The 20,466-nt window shown below is 39.6% G+C and overlaps 2 protein-coding genes across 2 annotated transcripts in view; both read left to right on the forward strand.

The window, feature by feature from the left end:
• Window positions 1–699: 699 nt before the first annotated feature.
• Window positions 700–7,137, forward strand: LOC122414768 (uncharacterized). Its single transcript, XM_043426345.1, has 6 exons — window positions 700–940; window positions 1,302–1,549; window positions 1,993–2,315; window positions 5,396–5,639; window positions 6,107–6,387; window positions 6,653–7,137. Exons 1-6 carry the CDS (start codon window positions 871–873, stop codon window positions 6,888–6,890), a joined length of 1,404 nt encoding a protein of 467 aa, XP_043282280.1. The 5' UTR covers window positions 700–870; the 3' UTR covers window positions 6,891–7,137.
• A 1,985-nt stretch (window positions 7,138–9,122) lies between these two features.
• Window positions 9,123–20,466, forward strand: part of LOC122414470 (kielin/chordin-like protein) — a 207,435-nt gene continuing 196,091 nt past the window's right edge. Inside the window, exon 1 of the mRNA XM_043425765.1 lies at window positions 9,123–9,603. The gene's annotated coding sequence lies outside the window, so the exon portion shown is untranslated. The remainder of the gene's footprint in view (window positions 9,604–20,466) is intronic.

The following is a 20,466-nucleotide window of genomic DNA, read 5'->3' on the forward strand; positions in this document are numbered from 1 at the left end:
GCTGGTATAGGAGGTGAACTTGCAACGACGTTTTGCATAATGCTGATGGGTCATATAATCAAATTTTATTCATATTTGAATAAAAAAAACTGCCTCGTAATCGTATGTTAAAAAAAAAAGAAATTATGAAAATAGATTGTGTGAATTTATTGCGCGTTCAATTTTATTTTCTTTTCAAAAATTCAATCTCCTTTGACTGAATTCGTTCACGTTGTTAAAGCTAATGACGAATATACTCGATTACGGAATACGAAAAATACCGAAAATAACACGCGAGCTCAAAGTTTCTTTTGCGATGGGAAATAAAATTTGGTTAATTTTCCAATAACGCTGTTCCGCGGTATCACAAATCGAAAAGAATTTTCACCAAACTGTTTTTATCAGCGATACTTCGAAGAAGTATTTATTAATAAAATTAACAGAAATGTAGGCCAATAGTCACAATTGGCAATGGATCTTTTCTTCAAGCGTGAAAGATGAGCGTGACGAGAGGAGAGTGATGCGGGGCGAAAATACTTACACGATTCATTTATCGCTGTGTACAAAAAAGGGAGAGGAAGAGGAGGGCGTAAGAAGTGAAGCGAGCAGCGAGGAAGGGAGGGGACGGAGGCAGATAAAAGCGATTGACCCTCGGTCGCCTAATGACCTCAGTGATATGCGGAGAGTTTGCCGACGTAAAATCCCCGTCATCTCGCACGCGTTTGTGTAGTCTACAAGCGTTCTGTTCATCCTCAAAGAAGCATGTTCGAGGATATATATTACGAGTTATAAAACGTTTCCGGCACTTTTCTCGTAGTTCAACGTTGACCGAGATTCCTGTCGGAATCGAGTCTTTTTGTTCGTTCGATCGGTCGGTGCAAGAACAGTGAAATGAAATTGTTCAAGTTTGTTTTTATTTTGGCGTGTGTGGTTGCCTGCAGCTGTGAGACAAGCCAAAACGGTGGGTTAAAAGACGCTTGACCAAAAGTTGGATGAAAAATATTGAGTTTATAGTGAATTCGAAACGACGATTCGGTTAAGTAGCCAAAGGTGTTATGGGAAGTTAACCTCAAACGTGTTTCTCGTGTCGTCTCATCGAACTCGTCAGCCGAGTGTGTTTCGTTTCGTAACGATGTTTTTTCGCTCTCCGTGTTTCAATCATTTTTATATATTTCTTCATTTATTATTCCGAAAGAAAACTTTGCTCGGCAGCGATGAACGATCGCCTCGTCACGTATGCGCATATACATTACGCGTACATCGGAAGTTGCGAAAGTAAGAATATTCAAAGTATCCCAACTTTTGTTTGCTTCTCGTTTCAGACGATGACGTTGAAGCGAAATTGGCCGAGGGCGAGAAACGTCTCGGCGATCAAATAAGACTGATCCTCAAGCACTATCAGCAACCTGATCCTCTCGGACTCCCCGGCGCCCCCATTCCTGATCCAATGGACGTGCCCGACATGAAACATTCCTTTTCCATGTACACTATGAATTTGAAGGAGATCAAAGTTTATGGACTGTCCAAGTTTCGAATCGAACACGTTCGATCCGAATTGGCTCTCATGCAGGTAACGAATAATACTGCACGCTCCTCTTTCTCTTGAATTTTTTCTTTTGTCTTTTTAAAAAAAGTTTCAACTCGTGCGTGACCTTGAATTCGCTTGGCTGCGACAACGCAGTAGAAACGAAAAGAGATCCCAATTTTCTCTTCTCGTAAAAGGTTCGTTGTGCGCGATACTGTAGTTTAATACACGCCAATTTTTGTCATCTTTCGATAACGAAAAGAACGGCGTACGATTGAATCAGATTCGGTGATTATTTGACCATGAAAATTCGATAAAACGGAACGAAGTTTTGGATAATTGCGAAAAAAACGGTTTTTAGCACGAGAATTGAGGTCGCCCCCGATCTCGGCGCGTGGCCCGAGAACGTTACGTCTACCGAATTTTCTCTAAGTCGAATTTGATACAGAAAATATTCGAAAGAAAAACATAAACTTTGTTCGCTCAAGGTCTCAGTCGCTCTCAGCATCGAAACTCTGGACATTCGCGGACTTTACACGTTGGCATCTTGGCTCTCAAGATCAGCTGGCGATTTCACAGTGAAGCTCAGCGACGTCATTGTCCAGGGCGTTGCGAGGCTGGAGGTTGGCGCCGACGGGAAACTTCATGCCCAGGATATCGACATGGATTTGACGTTCGAAAACATCGACCTGGACTTCAAAAACCTCGGTTTCCTTGGCTCAGTTTTTCAGGGAGTCATCAATTCCGTTGGTACCTTTATTTTCGATGGTATCAAGCCATTCATACTGAAGGAAGTCAACACGAACGTTCGGTGAGCCTCTACACACGTAATTATAGTTAATTCGATAACGAAACAAGTCGAAAAACGTTGTATTAAAAACAAATGACTTTACAGTAAAATAAGTGAAGGGCATTTTTTGAATTATGAAAAAAAGGTTTAATGAAAATATTAATTCGTTTTAATTTTGTTTTCCTTAGACGCGTTTGAAACTTTGGGCGTGTTTACCTCAGCCGTTTTCTTCTCGTTATCATCGCAAAGATTTTGATTCACGAAAATTGACTTTCTTAATGCGCTCCACCGAGAGTTTCGTCGCCCTCTGCGAAGCCCGCGCGGCCGAACGAACCGGCGGCAGTGGTGTATCTAAACTATTCTCCGCGTTCGCGTTGCGGCTTCGTCTCATTAACAACTTCCGACTGAAGCAAAGTCTAATTAAGCTATTGGCTCTTCTACGGGAAAACTCGTTCGAGGCCAGAGAAACCCTGTATAACTTTGATATTTTACGCGAGTCCGGCAACACAACTTGATTACAATGCAATCCAATTTATAGTTTATATATAAACACACACGCATACACACACACACAGACACACAACCGTATCCACGAGAAAATCCTTTCTCAGTCGCGGCATCCGAGAATCCTGGAAAGCCCGAAGCCTCGGTAGCGATTTTGTTGGCTTTTCAACTTTGAAAAAAGTAGGATCGTGAAAGAATTATTCTCAGTTTCGAATGATACCATTCACCAAAATCACTCTTCATATCATTTTTTCACTTCTAAACTCAGTTTTATTGATTCTTCATTAATTGCAGTTCGCTCAGTGCACGGAGTGAATTAAGATGATGGATCGGTCGGTAATCACACCTCGAATTTTTTAAATTGAAACTCTTTGACATCGTTCGTCCGATTAAAATAATAAAAATGTCATCGTACGCAGCACGATCTCAAAAATCCGATGACATTTTTATTTTTTCGATCAGACGAACGATGTGGAAAAATTTCCTTTTCAAAATTTGCAGCTATCTCTCTCGCACTCACGGTTGTGATTACCGACTGATCCATCATCTTAAGGTGATCTATCACTTGTTCAGTCGGTAAAAATCCTATTGCACGGTTTATTCCGAGTAGCTTCATATTTTAAAGAAAATATGAGTTACACGCTATTCTCATATTTTATCAGAGAACAAGGTGTAACCTTTATTTTTCTCAATAAATTAAGGGTGTCCGAGTAAATCGTGCAACCATTTTGCAGTTATCTCTCTCGCACTCGCGCAAGTGATAGATCACCTTAAGGTGGATGGGTGACGGCAACTATATTTTTCGAAAATTTCAAAAGACTGCTTGACAACAATAATTTTATTATTTTAGAAATATAATTGGTAAAGAACCAACATTTTTATACAATTTTATTATTAAAAGGACGCTTGAAGAGTTCATTTTGACTAGCGTGGTGCAGCAGCTGCCGCTGCTGTTGATCTCACGACGTCAGTTTTCTTTACATATTTCATAGGTTACGAAGTGAGGAGTTTACCGTCCAAAGTGGTATTGCAATGGAGGAAAATAAAAAAATGAACGATCAAAAAGTTTACCTGGATAAAAATCGTCGTTTTGTAAAAATTTACAAAAAAACGTGGCGAAGCTAACAAACGACAAAATATGACCGAAAGGTCCAACTGACGTCACATGCGAACGTATATTGAATACAGCGCTGTCAAACGTTACTCATCCATTTGTCGTATAATCCGAATGATTTCTCATTAGATATTTTTTCATATTTCAGCCGATTTTCAACGGTAAGGTTCAAGAACTAAAACACTCGTGTATTCTTGAATATCCACGAAAAACAACGATCGATTTTTTTTTGCGAAATCTTGGATATAACTTGGATATAATGAAAAAATTCAATAACTTTTCATGTGTGCACGGTTTTCATATGCCGGAGTGATAAGTCTCAGAGAAAAGTCGATATTCGATAATTAATTTGCTGCTAAAGACGGTAACTAGCGTAGAAATTTTGCAGATCAATCCAGTACGTGTTCATTTTTGCCTACCAAAAATATTATCGCGTAATCTTGGATAGCGAATATTCACCCATTTACCTTAAACGCTAATATTTAGCCTGAAATTCATTGTAAAATTTACCGGATGTGTTTGGCTGCGAGGACAAGTTAACGAAAAAAAAAATTAATTCCCGTAACGCTCTGTAAATTTTAATATTTCGCGAAATTTTCAGTTTTATAATAGTAAATATTGCTGACAGTGAAATTTACGGTACGAGTACTAAAATTTACAAAACGTTTAGTAAATTTTACGGTGCGTCACGGCAAAATGTGTTTGCCCTAACGCAGATATCGATCACTCGTTCCCGAATTTCGTAGCAGACTGAAACGGTGCTTTACACGCACTTCGACAAAGGGCTGAGCACATAAAAACGATGGGAAAATAGGCCGATATAGCGACAACATACCCCTGCCTATTATCGCCGCACCTGGCATAAACGTTCGCACGAAAATTTTAACAGTAAAGCGCAGTAAAATTCACCGTGACGCTCACGCAATATTTGCGAAATAAATATTGAAATAATCTTCAAAAGTCCGGCACCTTTGACCGGACATTTATTTTAGACTTGCTCCGGTGAAAGTTCCTACTTCGAACGATGAATATTATTTAATGTAAAGGAATATTCATATCATGAATTGCAGCTCGTCACTGCACTGTCGTTACTGGACAGTAATTTTTTAAATTTCATTCTCTCCGTGTGGCTTACATTATTTTTTTTCTCTATCGAATATCCTATTTGAGTGAAAATTCACGAGCGACGATGTAACAAATCTTTTGAACCCATTTTCACCTTCGTTACTGAGTACTGAACGTTGAATAAAATGAACAAGAGTCTTCGTCCGAGAATAATAAAACAATTTCGATGGAACGTGTCGAAAAGCTTTTTTCCTTGTTGGGTCTGTTTGTTTCGGAGTTACGTACAGGGCAGGAAGTTTCATTAATTTTCCAACTAGCCTGTAGAATGTTCACAACAATCTCGCTTCGAGAGTCTTAGCATTGCAGATCCTTGTTCCGTCTAAAATGTACACAAATAACCTCGATTTCTTGTTTACAGGGGCGAAGTTAACAAGCAGATATCGCAGTTGCCGCAGTACTTCCCAAACTCGATTTCGCCCTTCGATATGGCGGTCGCGGAGGCTCGCAAACAAGTATCCGACATGGGATACGACCCTTACAGGGTCAAGGATTATTCGCAGAAGGCAGGCATCTTCATATTTACTTCCAGTCATACTTGGCTCACTGGGATCGCGAGCTTCTATCGAGTCGGCAACATAACGCTCACCATGGAGAATGGAACTGTGAGTTCGAAAGAGCAATCTAAATTTTCCTACGAACGCTGTGCTCGGGGAGCCACTACTCACCCCGAAAATGCAATAAAGTATCGTTTAATGGCTGTGGTCACGTTTGTAGCACGAGCAGCGCCCCCGGACGGCGCCTGAAGCGTGTTATTTCTCGGGACATAAAACAACAGTAAAAAAAATGGCTTTTAATATTGATTTTGTTGCAAATGGATGCAATTGCCAGTTGGAGAAAACCTGACGAAGATCTAGTATTGAAATTTAAACAAAGAAAAATTGAGACCCTTAATTTGTGAGACTGGAGGTCGAAAATAATTCAATTCCCATCGTGATCAACGGAGAAAAGTGACCATAAAATTTTATAAAATCGTCCACACGATTCGTGCCAACCTTCAACATAGCTTCGATTAGTAAACATAAAAATATCTTTTTTTTCACGTTGAATCTCTCCTCGCTTATGGCGATAGGTATACGCCTCGCTGGACGTCGGTACCCAGGAAATCGAAGGTCGTACTCACTGGGAAGTTAGCGTTGTCGGTGGAATGTTTTCCCGGGCTGGAACGGTTTCTTTCACGATTCAATATTTCAGAGTTCAATTGAAGCTTAGCCAGCCACTGGATACTCGCAAACGAGCTTGTCTCGAGGATCTTAATCTCGAGCTTGGAAATATCCAAGCACGAATCCACGGTGCTGGCACCTTGGATTATATTCTTGAAGCTAGCGTCAATGTCATTCCCAATATTTTGAGGTGAGAAAATCTACTTTTTTAGAGCATCAATTTCTCGTTCATTCTTTCATAATGAGCTTATTTTTTGTACAGTTTCAATTTTTTGCTAATTTTATTGTGGATTCGATCCATTTTCATCAAAATTAAAATTAAAATCATGAACGATTTAAAAGTTGTCTCGTTGTTTCGCGATGATTATAATAGTTTTGTAGAAACAATTTTCCGGATCGATTTTCGTGAATTTTATATACGATGGAATAAAAAAATACTTTTTCTCTCTCTTCAGATATCAAATTATGGATGCTGTAGAAGGACCAATAAAGCGACGAGTGCAGGAAGAATTGGACAAGGTTGATGTTGAAAAGTTGATCCATGACAAGATTCCGGAAATCGCTGAACAAGCAAGACTGTTGAATGGAGGAGTGGCAGCCGAGGATATTATCCTCGAGGAAGTGGCTGTGCCGCATGAAATCGACGACCAGAAGCCATTCTCCGAGAGCGAAGAAGAACGTGGACCATCGTAATACAAAATTCCTCAATTTTCCTTTAGTGCACTCTACGAAGTGGGTCTTGGGGTTGCTTCAGCTTCTTCAGTTTTGGCAAACACTCGTTAGACTGTGAAACTGATGCGTTGTTATTTATTTTTATTCGTAAGACAAGTTGCGAGTAGATATTTTCGGATTTTTATGGTGAAATTATTAATCAACGAATTGAGATGCACGTGTGACGAAGCGATATAACTGGAGACGGATTAAAATTGAATTCCTACGACGGAAGAGTCGACATTGCCTGCCAATACCTCTGAAACTCTCCAATTGTCTTTTATCCTGATACGAAAAAAATGTGAAATGAGCATTGCGAGAGGTCGGAAAAGATCCGAAAATTTGTTTTCTTATTAGCGAAATTCCAGTTTGGAGTAAAACGATCAGCCATCCCATTGAACCTGTACCAAGAAAATCAACTGAGACCAAAAAGAAATATTGCTATTCAGAGAATTTCCCGTATTCACTAATTCCACGAAGATTTCATTTCAATCGCGAGAATTTCGTTAGAGTCAATCAAGCCTGGAGGATTACAAAAGAGTTGAAAAAGTCGTTGTCAGCGTTAATCGTCCCACTCATGAATTCTCGTTGAATGGAGGATTCGCAGGCGAAAGGAGAATCAAAAGAGATATGACCGATGGAGGAAATAATCTCTTCGGGTCGCAGTTTGATCAAGCTAAATTAAATATTCATGGATTCGGAGTGGTCGCAAATCTCGGGGACAATGTTGACACAACGGGAGATTTTGGCCGAGCGGATCGAACAAGTAGGAGGAAGCGTTCAACTTTTCTTTATTCATACATAATTATTATGTAAAAAGCGTGAATCGGCTCGACGAACATGCGCGTTTCTTTAAAGTGTCGGAAAATGAAAATTTTACATTGAATTATAAAAACTTAATCTTCGAGAGAATTTCATATTTTTCTATTTTAACACGAACATTGATTCCAAAGAAGAGCAGATGAGATCGAAAATTCGTGAGAACTTGGTGCACGTAAACATGAATTCACCCTATTCATGGTAGCGTTTTAATTACATTGGCGTAAAAGACGAGTCGCGAGAAGTGCGAGAGGTACGAAAGCCGTTCGTTCTAAATTGGTGAATTCTGGGGTACAGAAACAAGGCTTTCGGATTGCGTAGTAGTCGAGAGCATCGGACGAATGTAAAGTGTACGAATATGCGTCGCAGTATTGTTCAGTTCTCTTGGGAACTTTGTTTTTGTTCCATTCGCGAAATTTCAAGGATCAGGACGAGTTGAGAGAAAGATGGAGCTCGAAGATCACAGAGAAAGAGTAAGAGAGAGAAGGCAAAGAAGAAGACGTCGAGAAGGATACGTCGTACTTCGCTTCCAGACTTTGACTTACCATTTTTTTCCAATACTAAACATCTGCGAGTCAATGAACACTGGTTCAGGAGCAAATTCAAATGATAGTTTGATGAAAATACGCAAGAACGAAATTCGATACGATTTTCCTGGATTTGTTTTTAATTTTACTTATTACTGAGAATCCTGATAATCTAATTTTCTAATTCTCCAGAACTAGTGGAAAAATGAATGATTTTTTCTTTATCCTTAAACTTTTTTGAAATCCAACGGTTTGTAAATAATTTCAATAATAAATAAGCCTATCGAAGCCGTTGTTTGGGTTTACTTTTGCTTGCTTTCGCGTGTTTCGACCTTGAGCGATCCGTGATTGTTGGCTTACCTCGCTGGGTTAATGCGACGCACTGCGGGGAAACGTGTAAGCACAATTTGTGACGATTATGAAAAGTGGACGGGCTAGTGAGCCCTGCCAGCAGAGCTGCTACATAAAAGGACGTGTGAATTACGGAGAAAGTAGTGGAATTCAGACATACGTCTGAATTCGTTGGTTAAATTCAGTCAAGGGACGATTGGACGAGCAGCGAGGGACGCGAGGAAAGAGTCGTTTGAGCGACGGTCGGCCAATTCCACACTTAGCTTTATCGTTCGTTGATGTTGCCGAAAGTGACTAGACAAAGGATTCAATGCGACAACAGCATTCTATACTTTGTTCTTAAATCTTGAATAGCAAAAAAATATACCATAACCTTCTCTTGAAATGTAAACATTTTTCAAGTCGAATGAAACCGAGACGGTGTGATGTAATCGAGCTCACGTGACCAACTTAACATCGATGGTGGCGCCTCTCTCGTGGTAAAGTATAACTATATATAGAAAATATGGTCGCTGTCGTTTGTCAGACGCATCGCGTCTACTCTGCCGGATTTCTCCGTGAATTTTAATTGAAATCACGACTAATAAATGTCGTAATGAGCAGTGAAGTGGTGTGAATCCGGCTCTGGTCCCTTCGGTTGTAGCAAATGTGTGCGTAATTTGTGATAAAATAATCTTTTGTGACCGGTGTAAAAGGTGTCATGGCGTACGCGAACTGTTTCGTATTTTTATTTGTTCATTGCGCTGGTGAAAAAAATCTGTTGCCCTTAAAGATCGCATCAATCTAACATTTGTTCACTCCAGTAATAAAAAATTTGTTTGTAGTACGAGTCGCGATAATATCAATCAACTAGATAAGACACAAAACGATGCTAAAACCGAAGTAAATCGATCGTGCAAAATCAACATTCAACAAATATTGATCTATCGTCTCTGACATCGAACATATGAACGAACGTATGAAAAAATGTGAAAGGTATAATCCAGTACCGGAAGTGGGTAAGTCGTATCATCATTTCGTTTCCATTGCATCAACTCATTTAAGGTACGAAGATTTTGAATATATGCTCCGAGCATAATTTCATTTTCGACTATCCGCAACGAGAAGGAATGTGCGATCGTATAAATGTGCGATGAAAAAATGAAAAGACGACTTGTTCATTAACTTTTTTAATTGAGATTGGCAGACTAATCTACGAAACGTTGATTTTGTTCTGACACTAACTCCCTGACAAGATTAGTAGGAGAAGCTTCGAAAAAATTGAAAACGTCACTGTCGGAGAGCCAACATTATTTATTAGCTCGTTCGAACCTTTTCGTACGCAAGTAGTTTCCCTTTATTACCCACTTGGTTGGAAGTACTTGTTACGTCCCTCCCTTATCTCGTTCCACCCGCCTATTTCGACCTGTCGCCTATTATTGCGTTCTCGTGCCTCAGGCAAATACTCAACGACCGTTTTCACCTCCCCGCCCCTGTCATCTTTTGAAATAATTGAGTTTAGGAACGACACACGAATGTCCCTGTACCCAAGATCCCAAGATGTTCCGGCCTATTCCAATGTTTCTAACACCCCACTTGTTTTCTCATAGCTCCTAAAAAACACAATTCGTTAATTTTATTTTTCAATACTCTCGACAGAGAAAGCAGTTCAGTTCCACTCGGACTTGGCCAAACTGTCAGTTTTGGGTGTCATTTCTTATTTTTATTTTTCGCCTTGTTTTCTCATAGCTCTTCGTGCGCACAGCGAAACATCGCAGCTCTGTTTTTGTTTTCTTTCGAAGCCCAAGCTTCCGAGGCTCCACCTATCGGCGGTCGTCACGTTCGGCGAGGAACCCGCTCAAAACGTGTCAACTTTTCACACAAATATAATTTTTTCTGACTCATCGTTTGAAAATTGAATTTCGTGGTTATTTTTTAATGAAGTTCGAGCGTTAAGTTTGACGATCAAACTTTGAGTTTTGGAAGGCTTCGAGGAAATAATTATCCGAGTTTCCCGAGGTAAATTTATCATATTTTAGGTTAGTAAAGAGACTCTCGATATTTATCATTATTACTAGGAAATTGAAAGTTTTCGGCGAATTTAAAAGCAGTTGTAAAAGGCACGTACGCGTACCATGGATCATCTTTTTTAACGTGAATGTGAAATATGCGTAGTGCAAGTGTACACAAAGCGGTGAGCGATGCAAACACATGTGTCCAGGTTTGGCACTATTGTGAGATGCGAACGTAGTTTGGTCGAGAGTTTTAGGTTTGTTTGGGGAGTGGAGAATTCCCCGAACCGGCAGGTTCGCTTGCAACGTTCGTCGGAACGGAAATTTTGTAAGTTGCCGTTATCATGGCCATCGAGGGAATTCGGTCGTGGATCAGTGGCCGTGCGCGATTTGTGCATGTGCAGAAAATAAACATCACAACTGTTTTGTAAAAATATTTTTAAATATCCACCAGTTCGAGGGAATGAAAAAATTTTTGTAAAACGTCATTACGAATAAAAAGAAACTGTAACTCGTACCGTTATTTTTTGCAGAAAAACGATCGAGAAAATCTCGTTAACAGTGCGAAAAACTTTTAATCCGTTCGCACAGATTCTGATGTTTATTGAAACGAATAAATGAAACAGTCGCGTCGTGAGGGCACGGTCAAGTCCTCAGGCGATCGTTGATTGGTAAATTTTTCACGTACGGATTTATTTCCCGAGAAAAAAAGGACGCGGGAGTCGGGAACAGGAAGCGAAAGAGAAAGAGAGACAAAAGGGTGGGGTTCGGATCGCGATGCTAACAGACTTCTCTGCTTCTTGTAGTGGCACTATGATCGTGCATGAGAGACGCACGTGGGTGAAATGTGCTGATGTGGAAGAGTATCTACGTGGATACTACATCGAAATGTTCTTAGTGCTGGATCTCTCACTACGGGTCTTCACGTTCCGCTCTTTCCTTTCTCCTATTTTAGCTCAATCCTGTATTTTATACATTTTCTTTTTTCTTTTTCTAATTCCATGCTCTTTTCGTGTCTTACGAGTTGAGCAAATCAGCTTTGTTTTCGTCAATACCCAATTATCTCGAGCTTTCTTTCTCGCTTCTTATTCTCTCGCACTATCGCTTTGTAACTCAATTAGCTTTTTCACACTTTTGCTTTCGTCGTTTTTTCATCGGTGCTCGCGTTATTTCGTCATTAACTGTTTATTCCTGTTTTCTCGCTCCTTTGCTTCGTAACGGGAGCTAAGAAAGGTCTGTAAATCGATCGAATAAATTTGAGCAAATAATTCCAGCGCCAGTGACGACGACTCGCACTCAAAGAAGCCTCGAATCGCTTATACGTTCGCTTTAGAGAATTGCGAGGAAAAAAATCACTGGAAACAGCAGTTCGAGCGCAGCAGAGCAGCAACGAAATAATGATAATCGAAAAAGAATCGAATAAAAATGAAAAAAAAAAAAAGAAGGAGAAACCGATTGCAATGAAGATTTATTGCCGGACCGAGAAATTTCTCGATTTACGTTTATTGCGTACGATATATATACTCAACATAGATGACCGTAGAAAGATAACACGAGGATGTTTTTTCCTCTTTCTCTCTTCCTTTGGCAGTGGTTTTAGCTCGATTGCATTTACAAGTGAAATCTTAACGACCGGCCTGCTGCTTCCATCCTTCCAGCACACGTCGAGTTGAAACGCAAAACTGCAATATCGGACCGCGAAAGTAAATCGAGAGTGCAAAATAACGTAAAAGAAACGATTTGGTACTTAATCCCAGGGCTTTTAAAATGGCGCCGTCGAAAACAATGAATTCTGGCTCATTCCTTATTCATGAGGAATATTTAACCGAAAATTATACTTCATACCATATTGATCCCGGTAAAAAGGATTTCCTCATCAACAACCGTTTAATCGAACGTTTGCGGAATATCGTTTTGCTTGTATCACGAAGGAATGCTGAGGTTTCTGTAACACGAAGACGCCAGTGAATGAAAGAAATACAACGAGAAGAATAACTGGCAATAAAAATGAAATTGCGATCGAAATTGTCGAAGCACACCTCCCGTGATCATCTCATCAAAGTTCTGTATGAATCGCAGTTCGTTTCGAGCATCAAAGGACACTGAAAGAAGACTCGGATCTGTAATTTCGATCGAAAGATTACTTTTACGATTGCGGAACCGTCGCTGCGACTCGGAGCTTCAAACGCGTCAAATATGCTTTCTTATATACACATATATCTTCTTTCTCTACGAGCAATCCTTCGGCGTATGCTTCCTCACTACTGGCCTGAAAAGAACGAAAGGGGGAGCCCGCTGTGACACGTGCTGATATATTTATTTATTTTTCGTCTTATGCGGGCAAGTGCCTTTGAACTATATGTGTGTATACGAGAAAAAAAAAAGAGAGGAAACGTACGAGCAGCTGGAGATAAACCCGAAATGGAGTAGCTCGAGGTATTTCCTCGTTAACGAAGCAACGAGAATCTTGTTCACTACTGTTCTCATACGAGCCTACAAGACCGTTCAAAAGTCAGCTCACTCTTCGTGGAATTCAGCGAAATAAGGATAAATGTGTATGAAATTTTGATTTTTTCATGAGCATTAAAACAAAGAAGAATCTTCGGCAAGGATACGGGCGCAGAGATATTGATCGTTAAAGGATTGGAATAAGTTGAAACAAAAAAATTCTTGCGTAATTGGGGGCTTTTAGAAGCTCGTTGAGTGGTTTGAAAAAAAACTGTGCAGCTCCACCTGTCCTTACTGAATTTTATGACGTTGTCAAGTTCTGAAAGTGAGAACCGCCCGAATTTGTATGCTCCATTGCTATTTTTCGAGAGTTTAAATTAAACACTTTCTAAGAGCTGTTTAAGTGTTTCCGATGAAATTTCAAGCCTCGTCCGTTCTTGGAGAAAATTATGGTCTCGTCAAGTTTTTAATAACTCAGAACAGCCGCAAGATTTTTGTGCTCTATTATACAGTTTGCCGAGAGTCCAAATTCGGAGCTTTTCAACAGCTATTCGAGAAATAAATTTTCGAGCTCTTACTCGTAACCTCGATCTTGTGGGATTTAAGATTCCGGGGCGTGACGATGTTTTCATGCCCTGTCGCAATTTTTCGAAGACCAACATGAAATCCTGGAGCCATTCGCGGGTATTCTTTCCTCCTAACTTAACCCTAGAACGCATGACTGGGGTGTGAGCACACTCCACGCGAACTTCAAACTACGCTCCCGTCCTAACAAGCGACATTATCGACTGATTATCGACGGATTTTTTAATATATAAATTCAATTGAAATTAGTTTTACCGTACATCATTCTTTTCGTTATAAAAAAACGAAGTAAATGGTGTAGGATAAAGTCAGTTTAGCATCGTAGGACCGGATTTATAAGCAGAAAAAGAGTGGGGTGCGTTCAAACCCCGGTCATGAGGTTGAGGGTATGAAAAAGGCACATGTAGGGTTAATTATTGTGCTTGTTGCACAGAGCATAAGAAACAAGGAAACTCTTATTCGTGCGCCTTCAGTACAAGTCATACTAAAAATTTCTGAGTTTGAAATTAGAAACCAACACGTGCGGCCCCGGAACAGTTCCATGCTCCACGTATTCATGTCGAAATCATGCCTGTACATTGGTATTTTTGAAAAATTCACCATCAGACCTTAAGGAGGGTGGATCACGAAATCAAAATAATCAGAATTTGATAAAATTTGGTGATAACATTCTTTGGCATCGGGTATACAAATACATTTTTTTTCAAATTTTTTTATCACATACAAGCATAATTGAGCGTTAAGGAGGATGGCTAGCGACGATACAATGTTGCCATGCTAAACCATGTTAAATACATTAAAAATTTCAAAATGATAAGAATTTAATAAAATTTGGTGAACATATTCTTTAGTGCCAAATTTGACAATACAAATTTTTTAAGATCTTTCTTCTGCACAGCTATCGAGTAATTTATCACTAAAGTTCACGTTTATAAGCATAGCGTTTCCATATATATAGATATACATTCCAGGCATAAGAAATCTGCTTTAATGCGTAATTACTCGATAAATAAGCAGAAGAAAATTTTGAAAAAAATTGTGTCTTCGCACTTGATGTTAAAGAACATTATCACCAAATTTGATCAATTTCTTATCATTTTGACGAATGTAGCCACCCTCCTTAAACCGAAGTTCTTATGCACGAGATGTACGACTGTATATATGTAAACTCTATGCTTATAGACGTGAACTTTAGTGTTCAATTACTCGAGAGCTATGTGATAGACAAATCTAAAAAAAATGTATATTTTCTTACATATTTTGAAAGAATATGTTTACCAAATTTTGTTAATTTCTTATCATTTTGAAATTCTTAATATTTTTAACATGGTTTAGCATGGCGACATTGTATCGTCGCGATCCACCCTCCTTAATAGCTGTCAAAATTACTGGAGAGCTTTGGGTCCGATTTTATCAGAATCTCTCGATTTTGTTTTTTGTTCTCAATGGTAGGTTCAAAGTTTTGTAGGTAACCATGAACAAGTATCGAGCTTATCTTTTTCTTTAGACGATACTAAAATGAGTGAGATGAATGAAGTTTAAAAATGTTGGAATTTACAGTTTTTCATGCTCTGTTATAACAGTTTATGCATGTAGTGAAATCAAGAGCTCTTCAAGAGTCAAGTTTTGAGGAGGTTAAATCTGCCACCATATTTTTACGCTGCATTACTATTCTCTTATATCTAGAATCGGAACGTTTTTTTAAGTTGATTGAGTGCTTACTAAATATACTTGAAAGCTTCGAGCAAGTTTCGTCAAATTTCAACTTGCCATAACATTTTCGTTCTGCTTGCTGTCTATCCGAGGGCTATAATTAAGAATTTTCGCAATCGTTGAAAATTTGATTTTGTCATCTGGTTTAAGGTCAAAACGATTGTAGTCAATTTGAGGTTGATGTAACCTTTCCTGCAGCCTGCAGCATGCTCGAGCTTCTGCCAACTTAATTTCATCTTAAATGAGTTATTCATATGCGCGAGAATTGGTAGACAATGGCGACTAATTTCTTATTACTCAGAATTGAACATTTCTGTGTGATTCTCGTTGAGGCGGTAGCCACTGCTTTATAAATCAGAACGCTAATTGGTTTTCTGGGTAGTGTAACATCGAATCTACTCGAAATATCCGAGTTGGAAGAGCAAAAATACCAATAAATAAATCCTTCAAATTTCAAGAGTCTATCTTTTTTCCTGACCGCAAAAAAATCGCTGAAAAAGCCCGAAAAATCTAACTGCCGCATGGGGCGACCCCCTTAACTTTCAACCACCGTTCGTTTTACTGCGCGTAACGGAGGGTGCGTTTCCACCGCGGAGCAAAGACGCACAGTCGTCAACCAATATGTAAATAATTTAAATAACAGCATACAATAGAAAAAAAATAATAATTTTATGGTTTCTTCTGACGAAGATGAGTCGTAGCTGTAATTCCAGTATACGCAAAAGTGAGCACTCAGGCTTATTAAATTAAAAAAAAAAATTTTAAAGAAAGCCTAAAACGGTCTCGGCGGCCTCGTGTTACAAGTGAGATAAAAGATCGGTCAACCATAAAAATTGTATAAAACTGACTGCGCTCGTGAAACCCAGGGATGGTTTTCGAAAGTTACAAAAAAACATCTCAATGAATACCTTGGAGGAACGGTTATCCAGGGTGCAATTCATTGCTCGAGTTGCGACAAAAATCCTTTTTGCAGCGTGGGAATAAAAAAATATTTGATTCGGATCGGAAACATGAAAGTTGGACAGGCGAGGATTGGAAACGTGCTTAGAGGAGGAGCGACGAATCGAAATTTGAAATCTCTGGCTACGCATGTCGTATTTGTATTCGTCGGGCACTGAACGAAATCGCGATCGCGTAAACACGACGACGAGTCTCGGTAACGTCGTGTAGATGTGTTTTTCTCGGGCCGGCGCGGGAGATATTTATCCAATCAAAGCGATTCTCGATCGGAAAGGCAATTACTCGATTTAGAAAACTCATGCTGCATCTATTGGAATCGATTGATTGGTAAAGGGTTCGTATTTGTCAACAGAATGACGATCGAAATCGAAATGGGTCATTCCATACCAAACCGACCAATCCGTGACCCCGACCATTTTTGATTTTGCTGAAAATTTTCTATTATTTTGTACCTACTGAAAGAAGTAATTCCTAATTTTTTTAGATTTTTTCCTCGACTCATCTGATCGTAATAGATTTTTCAAAATTTCGTACAATTTTTTTGTAAACGCCCATAACTTCTTTAATAACAGAGATATCGAAATAAAATAGTAGGTCATTTTTTTCGTCTTGAGTTGTAGTTTTCTGAAAAAAATACAAAAATATAACAAATTTTCATACTTTTTTTCTGTTTTTAACCAAAAATATATTTTTTTTTTTTTTTTCAAATTTGGACCATTTCTAACTTGGACCCACATCTAAGCTTCGATCCAACTATCTCGAAATTCGTTGCAGATATTCAAAAGTTGATTCTGTCTCGAATGTTTGGTTACGTTGATTATTTCAATCCACAGTCATAAAAAAACGTAATTATAATATTTTTTCAGTGTCGATGTAAGGAAAAATACTTTCATCGTCAGGCCACACTGCTTTAAGGTCGTAATCCTCATCTTTGCAGTTATAGAAAACGTTGTCAACAACGTGACTAAATGGATGGAAGAAAAAGTTGATTATTTTATTAATATTATTATTATTAGCTATTTTCACGGTTTTTTCAATTTACTCAAAATTTTTAAGGTCGTTCCAAACCCACGAGTTCGTGGGTGTTGGTTTAAATATTTTCCTTTGGAATTTTAGTGACTCCAATTTTTTCTTCTCGGTTTGTTCTTTAATAATATTTAGAGTTTCTATTTTTTCCATTTGTAATATTTTGCGTCCATATTTTTCTCATTTTCTTATTTTTTCGTGATCCGATGTGCTTAGTAGTGATATCTGCGTTCATCTTACAGCTTTTTCTTCTCTCGAATTGAAAGTTTTGCCAGCATTGATTTCCTCGATTTTAGTGTCCAAACATTCTCAAATATTCGGATACCGAATATGATCTTGAGTGCTGGGCAGAGTACGAACAGGGAATGTGGAACAGAGAGACCGAGACAGAGTGTGCCAGACCAAATTGGATACCAGAACATAAGACAGGAAATGCGACAAACTCCGAAGGAGCGAATAGAGACAAAGTGCAAGGCAGAAAGTGCGACAGAGAGAATCTCTTTCTGCCGAGTTCGCCCCCTTCACACACACGCCCACACACTCTCCTTTAATTTCGAATATCCGTTATTTCGACGATTATTCTACACGCAAATCGATTTCAAGCATGGACAAAAGATATTTGTATCGCTCAAAAGTGATGTGATTGCTAATTGAAAATTACAAGTCATTCGAATTACTGAGGAAATTCATGTCCGCAAAATATTGATTATTTAGGTATATTTGGCTACTTTTATTGGAATTATTCCCGAAAATATCGGTAACGTTGATCTCTGCCACGGAGAAATATTCCGAGTGGTTCAAATGTTTCAACGTATTACATTTCCTGGTGTAAGGAATGAAGTGAAAAAATGAAAACATCGAATTGTGCGAATGCAGATAAATATTTAGGGATCAGTAGAAATTCCGACTTCATTTTAAAATTGTATCACTTTTTTGTTCGATGCTATCTTTGATGGGTGAATTTAATCCCGCTGCATCGCACAGAGAAGTCTTGTTTGAAGGGTTGAAACTCCGTGGAAGTTGCGCTCTGGTACGTAAAAGAGGAAATCGATATGTTGAACTCGATGAGTGCTGTTGGCGTGTGATCTCCGTTCTCATCGCAATATTCCGACTTCTCGTCATTCCCCTTCTCTCTCTCTCTCTCTCTCTCTCTCTCTCCCGGCTCTCCCTTTTAGCGCATGAATTCCTCTCCATCCTTTTCGTACCCATCCCTTTCGCAGATCTTCAATTTCTTTGGCGTTTCTGGTGCGACGATGACGTTGAGTAGGAACGACACACGAGTGTGTGGAAACGGAACGCTCTCAGCACACCTACGAATTACCGGTCGCTCGACCTCCGGGTTAACTTCCCCTTGGCCTTTCCGTCGCTTCGTATCGTCCGGTTTCCGGCCTCCTCTCCTATTTACCCGTCTGCTCGCTCCGTCTGCTCCTCTTTTCATCTTTCTCTCGTCCGGCTTCTCCTCCCTGGCCCTTTTCAATGGCTTAGTTTTCCATTTCTTAGCAGCGATTCACTTCGATTGCGGAACACATGCTCGTTTGTACCAACCAGCGTATTCGCCGGTATCGATCAAGCTTGTTCTCACTCATATCTACTTCGGATAGACTAGAACTCTGACCTCTGATTGTGTGTCTTGGTAGCAAGCGAACGCAAAATCGAGCAGTTTTACATTTTCTCCCGTACATTGCTGTGCAAAAGTATCAGTTTATCGAGATATCGAGATTTCCATCGAATGATTTTATCCTACGGGTTTCCCGGTGATTCATTTCCGGTCGCATAAATCTTGGATATCTACGGGGCCATTTGTGTCTCCACAGAATTGGCATTTTCGTTGGAATTGCAGGATATTTGTAATATCGTATTATTTTGAAGCTCGCATAGGAATGCCACACACTTATCCGACGCTGCATACACGTTAACCTTTTTAATCTATGCCATTGCGGCGAGGAATACTAAAAACAACTGGCCAAGTTTACATGCCCCTATCCCGGTGGCTGGAGATAAATCGAGCATAGATATTTGCATTGTAGGAGCTTGCAGGAAAAAATCATTTAATTTGAAATCTGCATCTCTGCAATCAGGAATATGTGGGTTATGGGGCGTTACTGCGGAAATGGTTTATGTCCATTTGGCTATTTTTAACTCCCGACTGCCCGCAGGCCAAAAAAGCCGGGAGTTACGCGTTTCACTGTGATCAATAATCGGTGGGGGGAGGTTTCTTTGTGCCCAGTTTTCTCGAAAACGGTGATAATTGTCTGGACCAATTTGTTACACAACTTTTTGTCTCTTTTCTCGTATAATGGCTCGTTGCCGGGACTCGGAGTCGGCGAATTTCGTGTATTTTTCGCTAGGTTCGTTGGTTTTTTTCTACCTTGTTACCCCGGGGGTGTATATCTAAAAAGCATACGAGAGTATCCGTGCAATTGAAGCTTTACCTCAATTGGCGTCTCCTGGCGTTTGACAGGAGACTGAAAATGAAATATAAACGGGCGCGTGGAGCATGGGAGAGTATTGGAAGGGTGGGAGAGCGAGAAAAAAGGAGGAAGAATGGCATATCAATGTGTACGAAGAATTCGAGAGGCTTGCGAGAGCCAAAAAGAGACAGAGAGCAAAAAGGGAGAGGAATGGAGGAGGGAAAGTGCGGGGAGCCACGAGGCAATCACTCGCTCCTATCGGAATTGCGGTTGAGAGATTTTTCGACATGCCTCGCTGATATAAAATTTGATGAGAAGCGAAACATCAAGCCCAGCCCGCGAGCGGCGATCGCAGCATTTCCTGCACACCCAACCCCTTCCCCGCGCGTTACATTTGTACGGGACTCGCGGCATCGCTTTAACTTTTCATGGATTGCATTAATGTTCCCTATTTGCACAAATTAAATCTAGCTTTCAATTAACTTCCGATGATATTCGATGTTCACTTATTTATAGGTCATAGCTGATGAAAACTCGTGCATTTTGTTATTTCGACGTAACGATTTCGTACATTTATTTTTTAACTCTTTTTAATTTTTGTACGCTGTTCAAAATTATTTGCACGAATGAAGTAGCTCCGCGATTCGAAATTATACTGCATCGTTATACTTTTTATTCGAAACCGTTCCCCATATTCTGTAGGCTAGTTTAGCTTCCTTTGACTCTG

Source organism: Venturia canescens, chromosome 8, assembly GCF_019457755.1.
Source record: "Venturia canescens isolate UGA chromosome 8, ASM1945775v1, whole genome shotgun sequence".
NCBI classification, from domain to species: domain Eukaryota; kingdom Metazoa; phylum Arthropoda; class Insecta; order Hymenoptera; family Ichneumonidae; genus Venturia; species Venturia canescens.

What these genes read in the sequence shown, in the direction of transcription:
- LOC122414768 (XM_043426345.1), top strand. Translation starts at nt 871, where the DNA reads ATGAAATTGTTCAAGTTTGTTTTTATTTTGGCGTGTGTGGTTGCCTGC. An exon ending in CTGTGAGACAAGCCAAAACG is followed by an intron (nt 941 to 1,301) that starts GTGGGTTAAAAG and finishes TTCTCGTTTCAG; the next exon opens with ACGATGACGTTGAAGCGAAA. An exon ending in GTCATTCCCAATATTTTGAG is followed by an intron (nt 6,388 to 6,652) that starts GTGAGAAAATCT and finishes CTCTCTCTTCAG; the next exon opens with ATATCAAATTATGGATGCTG.